Here is a 16,287-nt window from a genome sequence, read left to right as displayed (position 1 = left end):
AAAGCTGATGCGATCACATACTCTTCCCCACCCGTGTAATATACAATGTGTCAGAATAGTGTCTTAGCTCACACTGTATCCCTAAAATGGTTATTCGCCATCCCTTGCAATTTTAAATAACTATATGGCATCTCTCTGATGTAAACTGTAGTTACTTAAACCATTAATGCTGGAATTGTGTGTGTGTGTGTGTGTGTGTGTGTGCCTGTCATTCAAATTTTACTTTTTCCTTAAAAAACAAAAAGGTTTTTCATGGCAACTCCCTTTATAAAATAATTGGTGTATATTTTTTTACTACCTTAGAATCTTAGAGTGGAAGATCCTCATGAATCATTTAGTCCAATATTTCAGTTTACAAGTGAAAAAATGAAGACCTGAAATGGTGCTGTGCTCAAAGTTTATCACTTTTTAGCACATGAGCTTAAGGTTCCTAAATTTAGGCCTAATGTTTTTTACATTAAACACACTACTTTTTTATTTTTTATTCTTAATATATTTTAAAGAAAAATATAGTTTCAAAATTCAAAAGTTTCTGCGAGTCTCATTCTTCCTAAAGTTGACAACAGTCTCAACATTGAACGTTGATACTCAGAAGCAACCGCTCTTAACTGCACAAGCTCTTTCCTATTTCTGGCTCTAAATGAATGTAAGTGCTTGTCCTTGATTCTTCAACTCAGATACATGGTCTGTGGAATTTTGCCTTACAATATACACGCATTCCTTAAGTCCCTATCTTTTCCATACTTTTATGTCATAATTTTTGTTACTACTAGTATTTCCTGTTTATATGTAATTATTTTTCAGAGCTAGAATTTGCAATTGCCCCTTTTTAATCTGTTTAGTTTGGTTCATGTCTTTCGCTAATTCTTTCACTAAATTACTTGGAGAGTCAAGCACATTAATTACATTCTCATTAATGGCCATGTGGGGTGTTTTGGGTACATATGTTGAGAGTTCAGCTAAGCTACTCCATAGCATTGTTGCCTTATCATCCATTGTATTTGGCCAAACTGCCTTCAGTGACTTTAGGCTGACATTAGCCCCCTCATGCAACTGTGTGCCCCAACATGGCAGTTGTTGTGACTTTGTTAAATTAATATTCATTAAATAGAGCCTCTGAGCATTGCAGTGCAACAACAGACCACATGAGGGATTGAAATATAGATTATTATTCATAGGTCCTGAAGGAAGTACTGGAATTATAGATTATTACTCACAGGACCTCAAGGAAGTACCCAGTACACCACCAGTGGCCAAACTGGAAGTCAAGGCAGAGTGCAGATAGACAGAGTCAGGACCAGGTCCACTGCCTTTATTAGGATCAGTGGGTGGACTGCTTTGAAGTTTTCAGATTAAGCCCAGATTGGTCAATTCAAACCAAAAGAGCAAGACTTTGGTAAGCACCAAGGGGGTCTTGTCTAAGGGGTGCACAAGGAAAGGCTGAGGGGGCAGAGGAGAATGTTTCTCACAAGGATAGAGCAGTTGACTTGTGATTCTGTGGGCTGTTATCTAGGAAGTGGGCTCGAGGGAGTGGTAGTATCAGATCAAGCCCCCCCCCCCCCACCAGGCATCTTGGCAACAGGGAACAGATGCTAAGACAAAAATATTATGGAGTAATTTTGTTAAACTCTCCATAGCAGTGCACAGAGTCACAAGCAAATATAAATATAAGCTAACAGCCGTTGTGATCAATAGTCTCTTCTGTTTCCCCAGTGTCTTCCCCTTTTGGCTTACTAATACTCCACTCTTTCGGTTTGAATTAAGCATTCCACCTACAGACCCTATTAAAGGCAGTGCCCCAGGTCCTGACTTTCTGTCTGCACTCTGCCTTTACCTCCCATGTGGCCCCTGGAGGCATGCCAGGTATTTCTTCCAGGCCCCGTCAGTACTTCTAGTTCATTAACTCATGAGGTCTGTTGTTGAACCATGGCTCACCATCTGGCATCCCGTGCACCACTTAGTATTAATCTGATAAAAACATAACATAATTATTTATGTAAACTTTTTTTTAATTTTTTTTTTTAACGTTTATTTATTTTTGGGACAGAGAGAGACAGAGCATGAATGGGGGAGGGGCAGAGAGAGAGGGAGACACAGAATCGGAAGCAGGCTCCAGGCTCTGAGCCATCAGCCCAGAGCCCAATGCGGGGCTCGAACTCACAGACCGTGAGATCGTGACCTGAGCTGAAGTCGGACACTTAACCGACTGAGCCACCCAGGCGCCCCTGTAAACTTTTTTTTTTAATTTTAAAACAGCTTTGGATTTATAGAAAATTGTGAAAATAGTATAGGAAACTTCTGAAACACATACCCAGTTTCCCTATTATTAGTAGTATGGTAAATTTGTCACAATTAATAAATCAATATTGATACATTTATTCTTTTTTTAATGTTTTATTATTTATTTTAAGAGAGAGACAGAGCACAAGCAGGGAAGGGGCAGAGAGACAGAGAGACACAGAACCCAAAGCAGGTTCCAGGCTCCACGCTGTCAGCACAAAGCCTGACTCAGGGCTCAAACTCACGAACCTTGAGATCATGACCTGAGCCAAAGTTTGACGCTTAGCTGACTGAGCCACCTAGGTGTCCCATTGATGCATTTATTCTTAAGTCCACACTTTATTCAGATTTTGTTTAGCTGTCACTTAATATCCTTTTTCTTTTCCAGGATCCCATCCAGGCTACCACATTACATTTAATTTTCATGTCTCCTTAGATTCTTCTTGGCTATAACAATTTGGCAGATATTTATTGTTTATGATGATCTTGACAATTTAGAGGAGTGCTGGTCAGATATTTTGTAGAATGCCTCTCAATTGGGATGTGTCTGATATTTTTCTCATGATTAGATTGGGGTTATGGATTTTGAGGAGAAAGTCCAAACAGGTAAGCGTTATTTTCATCACAGCATAGCAAGGGTACATACTATCAACATGACTAATCACTATTGACATTCACGTCGATCACATGGTTGAGCTAGTGTTTGTCAGTTTTCTCCATGGTAAATTTACTTTTTCCCCCTTTCTGTGCTGTACTCTTTAGAAGGGATCCACTATTTTCAGTCCACGCTTAAAGAGTAGGGAGTTTAAAACAAACAAGGAGTGGTAAGTTATAGTTCACTTCCTTGAGGGTGGAGTCTCTACATAAGTTATTTAGACTTCCTCTAGATAGGAGATTCATCTACTTGCCTCCATTTATATATATTCAGTCATTTTCAGTCACTATCAGTATAGACTCACGGACATTTACTTTACCCTTTGGGTTATAATCTAATATTACTTTGTTACTCAAATTGTTTCAACTTCAGCCATTGAGAGCTCTTTCAGTTGGCTCCTGCAACCCCCTTTGACACAGAGACACAATGTCCATCATTGAGGGGTTTTTGGGTTTTTTTACATTTAACATTTTTTTTTAACATTGTCTTATTTTTACGCACTACAAGATACACCAGGAACTTCTTGCATATTTCCTATCCCAGTCATAAAATCAGTCATTTCTCCAAGGAGGCTGGGTTCTTTTCATTGGCAATTGTTATTAGAAACTAAGGACTGCTTGCTGCTATTGGAGTCTCATTGCTTCTAGGTTTTCTTAGCTGACAGAGCAAGAAAGTACTATATGTGTGTATATACAAATCTGTGTGTACAGGTTATGCTCTATATGGAGCCATCTGTGCTTATATTAAACTAAACATGAGTTAATGCTGTTATCTCCAGTGTGATACCTCTGATTTATTATGACATGGATCTTTCTAACCTCCATTATTTGCTTATTTAAACCCTCCATACCAACAGTAAGAATGTTCCCACCATTCACCATCTACTTACTTAATCTCTTTTTTAATGTCTATTTATTTATTTTTGAGAGAGAGATCAAGAGAGTGCAAGAGGGGGAGGAGCAGAGCAAGAAGGGGAGAGAGAATTCTAAGCAGGCTGTGCACTGTCAGCAGAGCCAGACGTGGGGCTCCATCTCACGAACCATGAGATCATGACCTGAGCCAGAATCAAGAGTTAGATGCTGAACTGACTGAGCCACCCCGGTGCCCCTATTTACTTAACACCTCAATTCTAGTATACATTCATAGTGGTTTCAGAATTAACCCATATCACCCTGTGGGGAACTTTATCAAGTAGAGTATGCTCATGTTTTGCTGAGTCTTATAGACAATAGTTATTTCCATTCAGAACCACTTTCCCCAACTCCCTTTGGTGAGGTTGTTTCATACACTCATAATACCATTAGACGTTTCTGTTACATTCTGTATTCCATCCTGATATTCCTGACCTACCAACTGACTTTTTATAATCTACATACATTAAGGTTCACTCTTTGTGCTGTAGAAGTCTGTGGGCTTTGACAAACACATATGGTCACTTTCCACCATTACAGTATCATACACAAGAGTTTAACCACCCTAAGAAAACCCTCTGCTTCACCTATTCAAGCCTCCTCCTTCTTTCAAACACATGGCAACCAGTGGTTGATTTTTTATGTCCATATTTTGCTGTTTCCAAAATGTCATCTAATTGGAATCATACAACATGGAGTTTTTCCAGACAGGCTTTTTCACCTGCCAATATATATTTATGTTGCATTCATGTTTTTTCATGCCTTTATAGAGAACTCCTTTTTTATTATTGAATAGTATTACATTATATAGATATATATTAGTTTGTTTTCCATTCATTTATGGAAGAACATCTTGGTTGTTTCCAGTTTGGGGCAATTATAAATAAATCTGCTATAAATATTTGTGTGCAGGATTTTGCATGGACATATGTTTTAAAACTAGTTGGGTAAATAGTAGTGCAATTGCTAAATTGTATGGTAAGATTATGTTGAACTTTATAAGGAATTTCCAGTCTTCCAATGTGGCTCTACAATTTTGTATTCCTACCAACAATGAATGATGTTTTCCGTTCCTACACATCATTATCATCAGTTTGTACTCTCAGATTTTGATATTCTAGATATTCTTTTTTTAATTCAAGTTAGTTAACATACAGTGTAGTCCCGGCTTCAGGAGTAGAACCCAGTGATTCATCTCTTACATATGACACCCAGTGTTCATCTCAAAAAGTGCCCTCCTTAATGCCCATCACCCTTTTAGCCCATCCTCCCACCACCCTTCCCTCCAGCACCCTCAGTTTGTTCTCCATATTTAAGAGTTTCTTATGGTTTGCCTCCGTATCTGTTTTGCCTTATTTTTCCTTCTGTTCTACTATGTTAATCTGTTGTGTTCCCCAAATTCCACATATGAGTGAAATCATATGATATCTGTCTTTCCCTGACTGACTTATTTTGCTTAGCATAATATACTCTAGTTCCATCCATGTTGTTGCAAATGGCAAGATTTCATCGTTTTTGATTGCTGAGTAGCATTCCACTGTGTGTGTGTGTGTGTGTGTGTGTGTGTGTGTACAGACAATGGAAAACACCACGTCTTCTTATCCATTTATCAGTGAATGGACATTTGGGCTCTTTCCATAATTTTTTTTGTATCCTTTGGATAAATATCTAGTAGTGAAATTGCTGGATCATAGGGTAGCTCTATTTTTAATTTTTTGAGGAATCTTCATACTGTTTTCCAGAGTGGTTGCACCACTTTGCTTTCTCACCAACAGTGAAGAAAGGTTCTCCTTTCTCTGCATCCTCGCCAACATCTTTTGTTTCCTGAGTTGTTAATTTTAGCCATTCTGACAGGTGTGAGGTGGTATCTCATTGTGGCTTTGACTTGTATTTCCCTGATGATGAGTGATGTTAAGCATCTTTTCATGTGTCTGTTAGCCATCTGGATGTCTTCTTTGGAAAAGTGTCTATTCATGTCTTCTGCCCATTTCTTCATTGGATTGTTTGGTTTTGGGTGTTGAGTCTGGTAAGTTCTTCATAGATTTTGCGTTTTGATTTTTTTATCCAATATGTCATTTGCAAACATCTCCCATTCTGTCGGTTGCCTTTTAGTTTCGTTGATTGTTTTCTTTGCAGTGCAGAAGCTTTTTATCTTGATAGGGTTCCTATAGTTTATTTTTGCTTTTATTTCCCTTGCCTCCAGAGACATCTCTTATAAGAAGTTTTTACAGCTGAGGTCAAAAAGATTGCTGCCTGTTTTCTCCTGTAGGATTCTGATGATTTCCAGTCTCCAGGTCTTTCATCCATTTTGAATTCATTTTTGTGTATGGTGTAAGAAAGTGACACAGTTTCATTCTTCTGCATGTCATTGTATTCTAGATGTTCCAATAAGTGTGTTATGAGATTTCATTGCTGTTTTAATTTGTATTTGACTACTGATAGATGATGTTGAGCATCCATTTTTATGCTTATGTGCCATCTGTTTACCATCTTTGATGACAACTCTGCTCCTATTTTTGCCCATTTTTAAATTGGGCTCTTTGCTTTCTAACTGTTGACCTTGAAGAGTTTTCTGTATATTCTGGATACAAGTCCTTTATCAGATGTGTGATTTGCAAATATTTTCTTCCAGTCAGTGGTTTTCATTTTCATTCTTTTACAGTGTCTTTGGCAGAAGTTTTAATTATTTTTTGATGATAAATGCATTTCATTATTTATTTAGATGTTTAAGTTCTTGCACTAGATTTTTACAAGCTAGTGAACACTGACAAATTATTTCTCCCACAGAAATATAACCACACATTCCCAGACACTATAAATATATGGTTGAACTAACATTAATACACATCACCATTTTATCAATTACCTAATAAGACAAATTATCAGGTATCCAAATATTAAGTTATACAGGTCAAAAGGCATATAAAATATTAGATGTTTGCTCAATTAATTAGCAGAAACCCTCTTCTTCTTCTTCTTCTTCTTCTTTTTTGCAAGAGAGGTTGGTAAGAGAAGGAAGAAAAAAATCACACTTCAAACAAAAATAAGTTGGTAAACAACTTCAGATAAGAAAACAAAATACAAGTATTTCAGAAATTTTATGATTAAGAATTGTTTTAGCTACAATAACAAAGCACCTCTACCTTTTAAAAATATTTACTAAATTAAAGAGCATATTCTACATGTTCTGTGCAAGACAAAGGCAATGTTTTACTAAAAATACTTAATATCCCCCTCCTGTTCTTTTTCCAGGCCCTCCCTGTAAGTTGCACCTGAAAGTGCAAACATTAAAATTAACTGTAAGGCTTTTTTGTCTGGAGACAGTGAAGACATGTGCTTCTGTACAATGCAGATTTTCAAAATGGAGGTTTTCCATAACAGCACAAAGTAAAATTTGTAGAAAGACATGAAACAATTATTGTAAGACTTGGTAAAAATAAAAAAAAAAAATGGTTGAGCAAACCTGATGTATACTGGTACAAATGTGGGAGATGTAAACATAAAGTGAGCAGGCAAATAACCATATAGGCCCTAATTTCTATGTTTGAAATGACTGAAGGAGTAAACCTTATAAGGTCCAGAGTGTTCATAGTTCCTGGGATTTTAGTTCTGTATAACACTAAAAATATACAATATTGTGCTGGGTATTTTGGCACCTAATCTTTGTAAATTTCTTATATATTGATAAGATTTTGGGCATGGGAATAGATTTAAAGACATAACTCAATACTGCATGATTTCAGGAAAGGTCAACTGGTACAAGTGATAAACACATTTTAAATGCTGAACAGCCAGAATCTTTTGCTAAGTGTCCAAACAGGTTGATCGTAACCCAAGCATAGAGGTTGCAATTCTGTCAAACTTGTGGCCTAATAAAGCTGCTTTCCACTACTCCTATGGAAGCTTCATTATACTTATTCACTAAGCCAACATGTTGGCTAATGTGTACAACAAATTAGGTCCTGTTTAAGTTTCACTTCCAAGGTAGTGACATCAGGCACCCCAGTTTTATCAAACGCCACAGTTATTTCTATGATCAGTGGAGTCTTTGAAGCGCAGCTGCATTTTAGGATGATACTTCTCCAAATACAAAAGTTGCTGGCTGTTAAAAGCTCCACACCGCTTTTGTCTTATGAAGTGTACGGCATCTTCGTATTTCATTTCACCTTCAATTAATGCTAGGACAACAAGCACTGGAGTTCTCCCAAGGCCTACAACACAACAAACAGCCATACAACAACCAGGTTCTTCACGAAACTTGATTTTTACAAAACTTAACCAGTCATCAACAATCTGGCTGGATGGTGGTACACCATCATCAAAAGGCCAATCGAGAATATGGATGCCTTCTTTCTCTATAAGAGTAGTGTCATAAGTTGCTTCACACACTCTTAATATTGTGGTAAATCCATACTTCTTAAGTTCCTCTCTAAATTTGTTTAAGGTCGCATTGGTTGGATTGTGCAAAATGAGAAATCTCAGGTTCTTGTATGTGACTTTCACAGGAGCTGGGCAGTTCACTCGAGCCATGTTACTCTTGTTAAAAAACACTCAATAAGGTTATGAAAGAATTTTAAAATTGAATGCAGAAATGATGCAAAGAAACTGAGTCTACTTCAACATACTCCCCCTGAAATTCTCAGTGCTCTGAGTATGAAGTTGGGAGTGTGGTGGGAAATGAAATGAACCTCCTAACAAGAAGGAGCAATTCTTCAATCCAGTAATACTGAGGCAATAGAAAAAAAAGTGCACTGAGGTTTATCCCCTCCAGGTCAGAACTCTTGTAAAATGCTCTGTGGATTTCAAGCCAACACTCTGTGTGCAGGTTAATGATGAGTGATTTCATTCATTTAAGATTTCTTATGGGGGCGTCTTGGTGGAGTAGTCATGAATTTCTACAGTTCACTTGTCTCCATAGGGGTCGTGCTGTGCCTAGAAGTAATCTTCACTGTCCTTCAGAAACTCCCTAAATGTGTGACCAAGAACACCACAGAACTGAGGAATATGTGTACTCATTGAAGATTGTGGCCTAATCACACAGCTGCTCCCGAGGTGGCAGCGACACAGAGCAGGGGGTAGCGGTGGTCATCACGGGGTGGCGGCAGGGGCACCAGACTCTACCACGCAGTGAGTGGCTCCGAGAAGAGCCAGAAGTTATAATTTTAATAAAGTTCAACTTAACATTTTTTCTTTGCCTTTGGTATTGTATCTAAAAACCCATTGACAAACCCAAGGTCGAGCAGATTTGCTCCTATGTGTTTTCTTCTGAAAATTTTAGAGTTTTTAAGTAACTGCGTCATTTTGCACTAACTTTTGTGAAAGGTGCATGGTCTATACATACTATTTTTGAAAAATTTGCTTGTGTGGCTGGCTCATGTTGCAGCACTGAATTCTTCTCAATTTCTTTAAGCAGTGGGAAAGTTTGGAGGTTGAGTTTTTCTCTCTGTAATTTAACCTTTAGCATGAAAGCATTTTCTTGGATGTAACAGTCTTTTCCAATGCAAATTTCTTTGTTAAAATTTAGAAGCACTAGACCCATAAAATCTGTGTCTTGAATTTTGTAGGAAATTTCTGGCTTTCTGTCCCTAAAAAGAGGAGTCTTGCAGAAGATGAGAAGGACCTCTGAAATATCCTGTATCTTGTTTAGAAAGATGTTTCCTTGAGTCAAATAACATATAATTATGAACCAATACTATAATTATTTCAATTGTAATAAAATAATTTATTGATCATAGTTATTTTGAAGTCAGTATTATTAGTGACAAAGAAAACCTTTTTAGATTTACTTAAGATTTTATTTTTACTTTTTTAAAAAAAGGATTCCCCGTGTCAATTAAGTTACACAAATTTATAACTAGAAAAAAATGTTTCACTGAATATACACAAGGTAGTTGGTGGTTGGAACAGTAATTTTCTCCCCATTTTAGGAGAAAACAAAACAGGTGTTGGCAGTAAATGTAGAGTGAATTAGGAAAATTTTAAGATTTCTAACTGCTACCACAGCATTTTCAAATAGGAAATCATGCAGAAAATTGCTATGAAATTAGCAGCATGGAGTAGGATTATGGACAACAGAAGAATGGTAATATCTTTGATCAATCAAGAGGATGTCTCTGAAGGTTCTTAAATGACAATTTTCAGCAACCTCCTCTTAGTAGCCAGAGCATATGCCTTTTGGTGCTGTGGTAACAAAGCAACATTTTGGTAACTGTGGAGCCTATAAATGTTGGGTGGGGAAGGCAGTCGGTATAGAATCAGTATCCTTTGAGAATGCACATCTTTGCAAAGGGAAATCATTCCAACTCTGTACAATGCTGTTTTAACTATTAGCACAATTTTGAGTGTTAAGCACACCAAGCACTGAATTTTGAAGATACAATATCTCCATTTATTCAAACCTTACTGGATTGGACCTTGACCCGGATATAATTTTTTTCCCTTTTAGCAAAATTGAAGTTAGATACAAATGCTTTTGTTTTTCTTTTCCCACCACAGAATAGAAAATCTGATGCAGTTAATGTCTGGCATCAGCTATGACTTTAAGAAACATTTTCTTGCCAGGTTTTTGACAGAAGCTTCATTAGTGTCTGCCCACTGAGAGAGAATATATGTAAAGGAGTACTTACTTCGAAGATCCCATCTTGTGGTAAAGCTGATAGGAAACAACTCAAGTATAAATCATTGCAATGACAAGGAAAACAACTCCAATTACCATTTATACTCATACTTAATTTTTCAGTATGAGAGACAGGAAACCTAAAGATGAAAATGTAACTGCTTACTGGCAAAATAATCAGTCTTTAGGCAATTTTTGAAAGAATCAACAAAATTAGATATTATTAGATGTTGATGTAAGTAGGTCACCCTTAATGCATAAATGAAAAAAAGAAGACAAATAGGACATATTTAATAAGACAGAAGAAAAAGGTGGAGGAAACCCATGGAAACAAGTGTGAATGTCATGTGATGATAGTGGAAAAGTCACCGGGCTGAGAGCAGAACTAAATACTGGTTTCCGTTCTGCAGCTGTATAGCTATTTGATTTTAGGCAAAGTGATCAGTTCTACCGGATTCAATTTCTCCTTTTGCTCCATGGGGGTCACAACATCTGAGATTTCTTCCGCTTTCGGCTTCTATGAATTCATAAGATGGAATAACATAGGTGAAAACATTTTTATAAATACACAACTCTGTTCAAGGGCCAGGTGTTATTCTGATTGAGGAAATTTCTTACCTAGAGAGGAGACGAGGGGCAGATTTCACAGCTGTTACTGACAAGCGTGGAGAGTCTGTGTGTAGCTGTAGCATGTGCCACCTTGCTCCAGGCTGAGCCCAACAGCGTAAGGAGCTTCACACTTGAGCGCTGCTACAGCGATGGTGCCAGCAACGGCTGGATGCCCAGAAGCCTTCTCAGCATTGCACACAGGGTGAGGACAGACATGTTGGAAACCTTGATTCTTGTAACCCCTTCTCGAAAGCAGACCATCTCCTTAGCAGAATTTTACTTTCTTTAGCCTCTGAAAGGACCAAAGAGCTTCCAGGTGTCCTCATAGATTGGCTCTTTTCAACCAGCTTTTGTAGCCTTTGCATCAGCAGCCCATAGAGTAGGACCTCATTCTATAAGGAAAAACAATGAACATGACACAATCAGTTGTCATTTCCCAGTGTTCACATACATTCCCTTCATTATCTGAGAATGCTGAGCTCATGATGCAGTTTAGGAAGGTTGGAAAGGTGACAAAATAAATACTTTTGAGGCAATTTTCTGTTTCACTTCATTTCCCTAAGCTCTTCTTTTTTCCCCTATGACTTTTTAAAAGATAGTTTTTAAGGACTTCTAGGGGAAGATGGTGGAGTGGGAGGATCCTAAACTTACCTTGCCACATGGATACAACTACATAAAACCCACATTCGTGTAAATAACCCAGAAAAGGATGTAAAGTATGACACTATATACCTAAAACATTGCGGGGGGAAAGAGAGGAGTAAAAGTTTAGGTGCTTTTAGAATAAATTCAAACTTAAATTATCATCAACTTAATATAGACTGCTATGTGCACAAGATATTACATATAAACCTAATTGTAATCATAAATCAAAAAACTGGTAATGGATATGCAAAAAATTTTTTTTAAGTAATCCAAGTATATCACTAAAGAAAACCAGAAAACCACGAGAGAACAGAGCAAGAGAAGAAAGGAACAGAGAAGAACTATAAGAACAACAATAAAACAAGTAACAAAATGCCCTAAGTGCATACTTATAATTACCTTGAATGTAAATGGACTAAATGCTCCAATCAAAAGGTGCAGGGTAACAGAATGGATAAATAAGACCTTTCTATATATTGCCTACAAGAGGTTCATTTAAGACCTAAAGACACATGAAGATTGAAAGCGAAGGGATGGAAAAACATTTATTATACAAATAGAAGTGAAAAGAAAGCTGGGTAGCAATACTTAGAGTAGACTTTAAAATAAAGACTGTAGCACTGGGTGTTGTATGGAAACCAATTTGACAATAAATTTCATATATTGAAAAAAATAATAATAAAATAAAATAAAATAAAAAAGACTGACATACAATAATAATGGAGACAATCCAACAATAAGATACAACAATTGTAAATATTTATGCACCAAATATGAAGCACCCAAATACATAACACAGCTAATAAGAAATATAAAGGAAGAAATAGTAATACAATAATAGTAGAAGACTTTAACATCTCACTAACATCAATAGACAAATCATTTAAACAGGAAATCAAACAGGAAACAGTGCCTCTGAAGGACACATTGGAGCAGATATACCTAATAGATATATTCAGAACATTTCATCCTAAACAGCAGAATACATATTCTTTTCAAGTGCACATGGAAAATTCTCCAGAATAGAGCACATGTTAAGCCACAAAACAAATCTCAACAAATTCAAAAAGATCAAAGTCTTAGCATGCATCTTTTCTGACCACAACACACACAATGACACCAGAAATTGTCCAAGGGAGAAAATCTAGACAGAGCACAAACACATGGAGGACAAATAATATGCTACTAAACAATGAATGGATAGGGGAGGAGCCAAGATGGCAGAACAGCATGGAAGTTTTTTGTGTGTCTCGCGTCCATGAAATACAGCCAGACCGACATGAAACCATCCTACACACCTAGAAAAGTGATTGGAGGATTAACACAACAATCTGCACATCTGGACCACAGAATTCAGCAGTTACGCGGTGCGGAGAGGTGAACTTGGGGAGCAAGAAGCCGCAGGAAGGGAGGTGCTTTTGCAGGCGGAAAGAGGACAGACACAGGGGGGTGGGGGAGAATACAGGAAAAGCACCCTTCCCCAAAAGCAGTTGGAGAAAGTGGAAAATTGGAAACCCAGCCGCAGTGACTAAAATAAAAAGGGAGAAAGGAGAAAGGAGAGGGTTTAAATTCCATTAAGACTGTAAACAGGGGGAGTGCAGAGTCTGCAACTCCACAGCTCGATACCTGACGGTGCTCTGGTGGGAAGGGCAAATCCGCAGGAGCAGAGTGGGGTCTGGGACGTTCTCAGGCCACACGGGGAAAAGCGGTTCCACTGCTGGAAGGACATTTGGTGGAGACCGTTGAAGCCACCTGGTCCCAGCAGACCCCAGAAAACGGCCACATTCACTGGTGCTAGAACAAGATCGTTAAGGGTGAAGACTGGTGCCAGATGTGTGTTGTGATTTTCCATAATCCCTGAAACGCTGCTGCTACACTGTCCTGCGAACTTTTTCTGGGATGGGCTGGCACCTGGCTGCAGTCTCGGGCACCGGCAGCAGCAGGGTCCAGCAAGCGTTCCTGGGTGCAGCCGACATTCGGCCATTGTTCATTCGGCCATTGCTCGGTGAGACCCTCCCACAGAGGGGCGGAACGGGTCAAAGCCGCATTGCTTCGGAAGGGGCCGAGGAAAACAGCCGCATCTGACACAAAACTCGGGAAAGAGGTACTGCCTGGAGCCTGGTCACGGAGAGTGAAAAAGCGGGGAGTGGACGAGAGCTGAAGACAGGGGTCGAGTGCTTGATTGCTAATCCGGAAGAACAGACTGTGTAGGTGGGTGGTGCCATCGTCACCACTCTTGCGCATGCGCATACGCACCTACAGCACTGCAACAATCCACCCCAGTAGGCTAGCAGCGCCATCTAATGGAGAGCGGAGCTGTTACACTGAGCCCCGTCCAACTGGGTCAACTTTGCTCTTCAAGAACACAAGTCCCACCGCCAGCTTAGTTTATGGACTATATAATGCTACTTAGACTGACTTCTAGGGGAAAACGAAGCAATTTCAGTCCTACTTCAATCTGTTAGCAGGTTCGTCTATTCAATTTCCTTTCTTTCTTTTTTTCCCTCTTTTTCACTTCTTTTCTTTTTCTTGAATACAGAAAGAGAAAAAAATCATTTTTATTTTCAATTTTTATTAAAAATATTTTTCTTTAATTTTATTGCTATTTTTTTACTTTTGTGTAAATTTTTTCAAATTCTATTTTACTTTCATCATTTTATTTTTGTCTACTTCAGTGTATTCACTTTTTGAAATTTTCAAACGATTTCCTTTTTTGCTTTTTTCTCTTTTTCGTTTCTTTTATTTTTCTTGAATGCAGAAAGAGAAAAACTTCATTTTTACTTTCAATTTCTATTAAAAGTATTTTTCTTTAATTATTTTACTATATTTTTTTACTTTTGTGTAATTTTTTTCAAATTCTATTTTACTCCCATCATCTCATTTTAATCTACTTCGCTGTATTCATTTTTTCAAATTCTCAATTTCCCTTTTTTCTTCTTCTTCCCCCCTTTTTTCCCTCTAATCTGTCAAACCACTTTCAACACCCAGACCAAAACACACCTACGATCTAGCATCATTTATTCGATTTTGTGTGTGTGTGTTTTAATTTTTTAATTTTAATTTTTTAATTTAATTTTTTTAATTTTAATTTTTCTACCTCATTAATTCCTTTCCTCCCTTCAAAATGACAAAACGAAGAAATTCACCCCAAAAGAAAGAGCATGAAGAAATGACAGCCAGGGATTTAACCAACACAGATACAAGCAAGATGTTTGAACCAGAATTTAGAATCACGATAATAAGAATACTAGCTGGAGTCGAAAATAGGTTAGAATCCCTTTCTGCAGATATAAAAGAAGTAAAAAATAGAATGAAATTAAAAATGCTATAACTGAGCTGCAAGCACAGATGGATGCTGTGGTGGCAAGGATGGATGAGGCAGAACAGAGAATCGGCGATATAGAGGACAAACTTAGGGAGAATAATGAAGCAGAAAAAAAGAGGGAGATTAAGGCAAAAGAGCATAATTTAAGAATTAGAGAAATCAGTCACTCATTAAAAAGGAACAACATCAGAATCATAGGGGTCTCAGAGGAGGAAGAGAGAGAAATAGGGCTAGAAGGGTTATTGTGAGCAAATCATAGCAGAAAACTTTCCTAACCTGGGGAAAGACACACACATCAAAATCCAGGAAGCACAGAGGACCCCCATTAGATTCAACAAAAACCGACCATCAACAAGGCATATCATAGTCAAATTCACAAAATACTCATGCAAGGAGAGAATCATGACAGAAAAAAGGGGAAAAAAGTCCCTAACCTACAAGGGAAGACAGATCAGGTTAGCAGCAGACCTATCCACAGAAACTTGGCAGGCCAGAAAGGAGTGGCAGGATATATTCAGTGTGCTGAATCAGAAAAATATGCAGCCAAAAATTCTTTATCTAGCAAGACTGTCATTCAAAATAGAGGGAGAGAGAAAAAGTTTCCCAGACAAACAAAGATTAAAGGAGTTTGTGACCACTAAACCAGCCCTACGAGAAATTTTAAGGGGGACTCTGTGAGCGGAGAAAAGATGAAAAAAAAAATCTATATCTATAGATATAGATATATATCTAGATATCTAGATATAGATATATATAAAGCAACAAAGATTAGAAAGGACCAGAGTACACTACCAGAAACTCCAACTCTACAAGCATCATAATGGCAATAAATTCATATCTTTCAGTACTCACTGTAAATGTCAGTGGACTCAGTGCTCCAATCAAAAGACATAGGTTAACAGAATGGATAAGAAAACAAGATCCATCTATATGCTGTTTACAAGGGACCCACTTTAGACCTAAAGACACCTTCAGATTAAAAATAAGTGGATGGAGAACCATCTATCATGCTAATGGTCAACAATAGAAAGCTGGAATAGCCATACCTATATCAGACAATCTAGACTTTAAAATAAAGACTGTATCAAGAGATGCAGAAGAGCATTATATCATAATCGAGGGGTCTATCCACCAAGAAGACCTAACAATTGTAAACATTTATGTGCCAAATGTGGCAGCACCCAAATATATAAATCAATTAATCACAAACATAAAGAAACTCATCGATAGTAATACCATAATAGTA

The 16,287-nt window shown here is 37.7% G+C and overlaps 1 protein-coding gene across 1 annotated transcript; it reads right to left on the bottom strand.

Annotated features, from left to right (window-relative positions):
* Nucleotides 1-7,817: 7,817 nt before the first annotated feature.
* LOC125920402 (protein tyrosine phosphatase type IVA 1-like) lies at nucleotides 7,818-8,376 on the bottom strand. Its single transcript, XM_049627604.1, has one exon. The coding sequence runs from the start codon at nucleotides 8,374-8,376 to the stop codon at nucleotides 7,858-7,860; it is 519 nt and encodes a 172-aa protein (XP_049483561.1). The 3' UTR covers nucleotides 7,818-7,857.
* Between the last annotated feature and the right edge of the window lie 7,911 nt (nucleotides 8,377-16,287).

The sequence above is a fragment of the Panthera uncia genome, chromosome B4 (genome assembly GCF_023721935.1).
Source record: "Panthera uncia isolate 11264 chromosome B4, Puncia_PCG_1.0, whole genome shotgun sequence".
Taxonomy (NCBI): Eukaryota; Metazoa; Chordata; class Mammalia; order Carnivora; family Felidae; genus Panthera; species Panthera uncia.
This window is presented reverse-complemented; position numbering and strand designations above follow the sequence as displayed.

Excerpts from the sequence above, each read along its gene's own strand:
- LOC125920402 (XM_049627604.1), bottom strand. The coding sequence starts at position 8,376 with ATGGCTCGAGTGAACTGCCCAGCTCCTGTGAAAGTCACATACAAGAAC.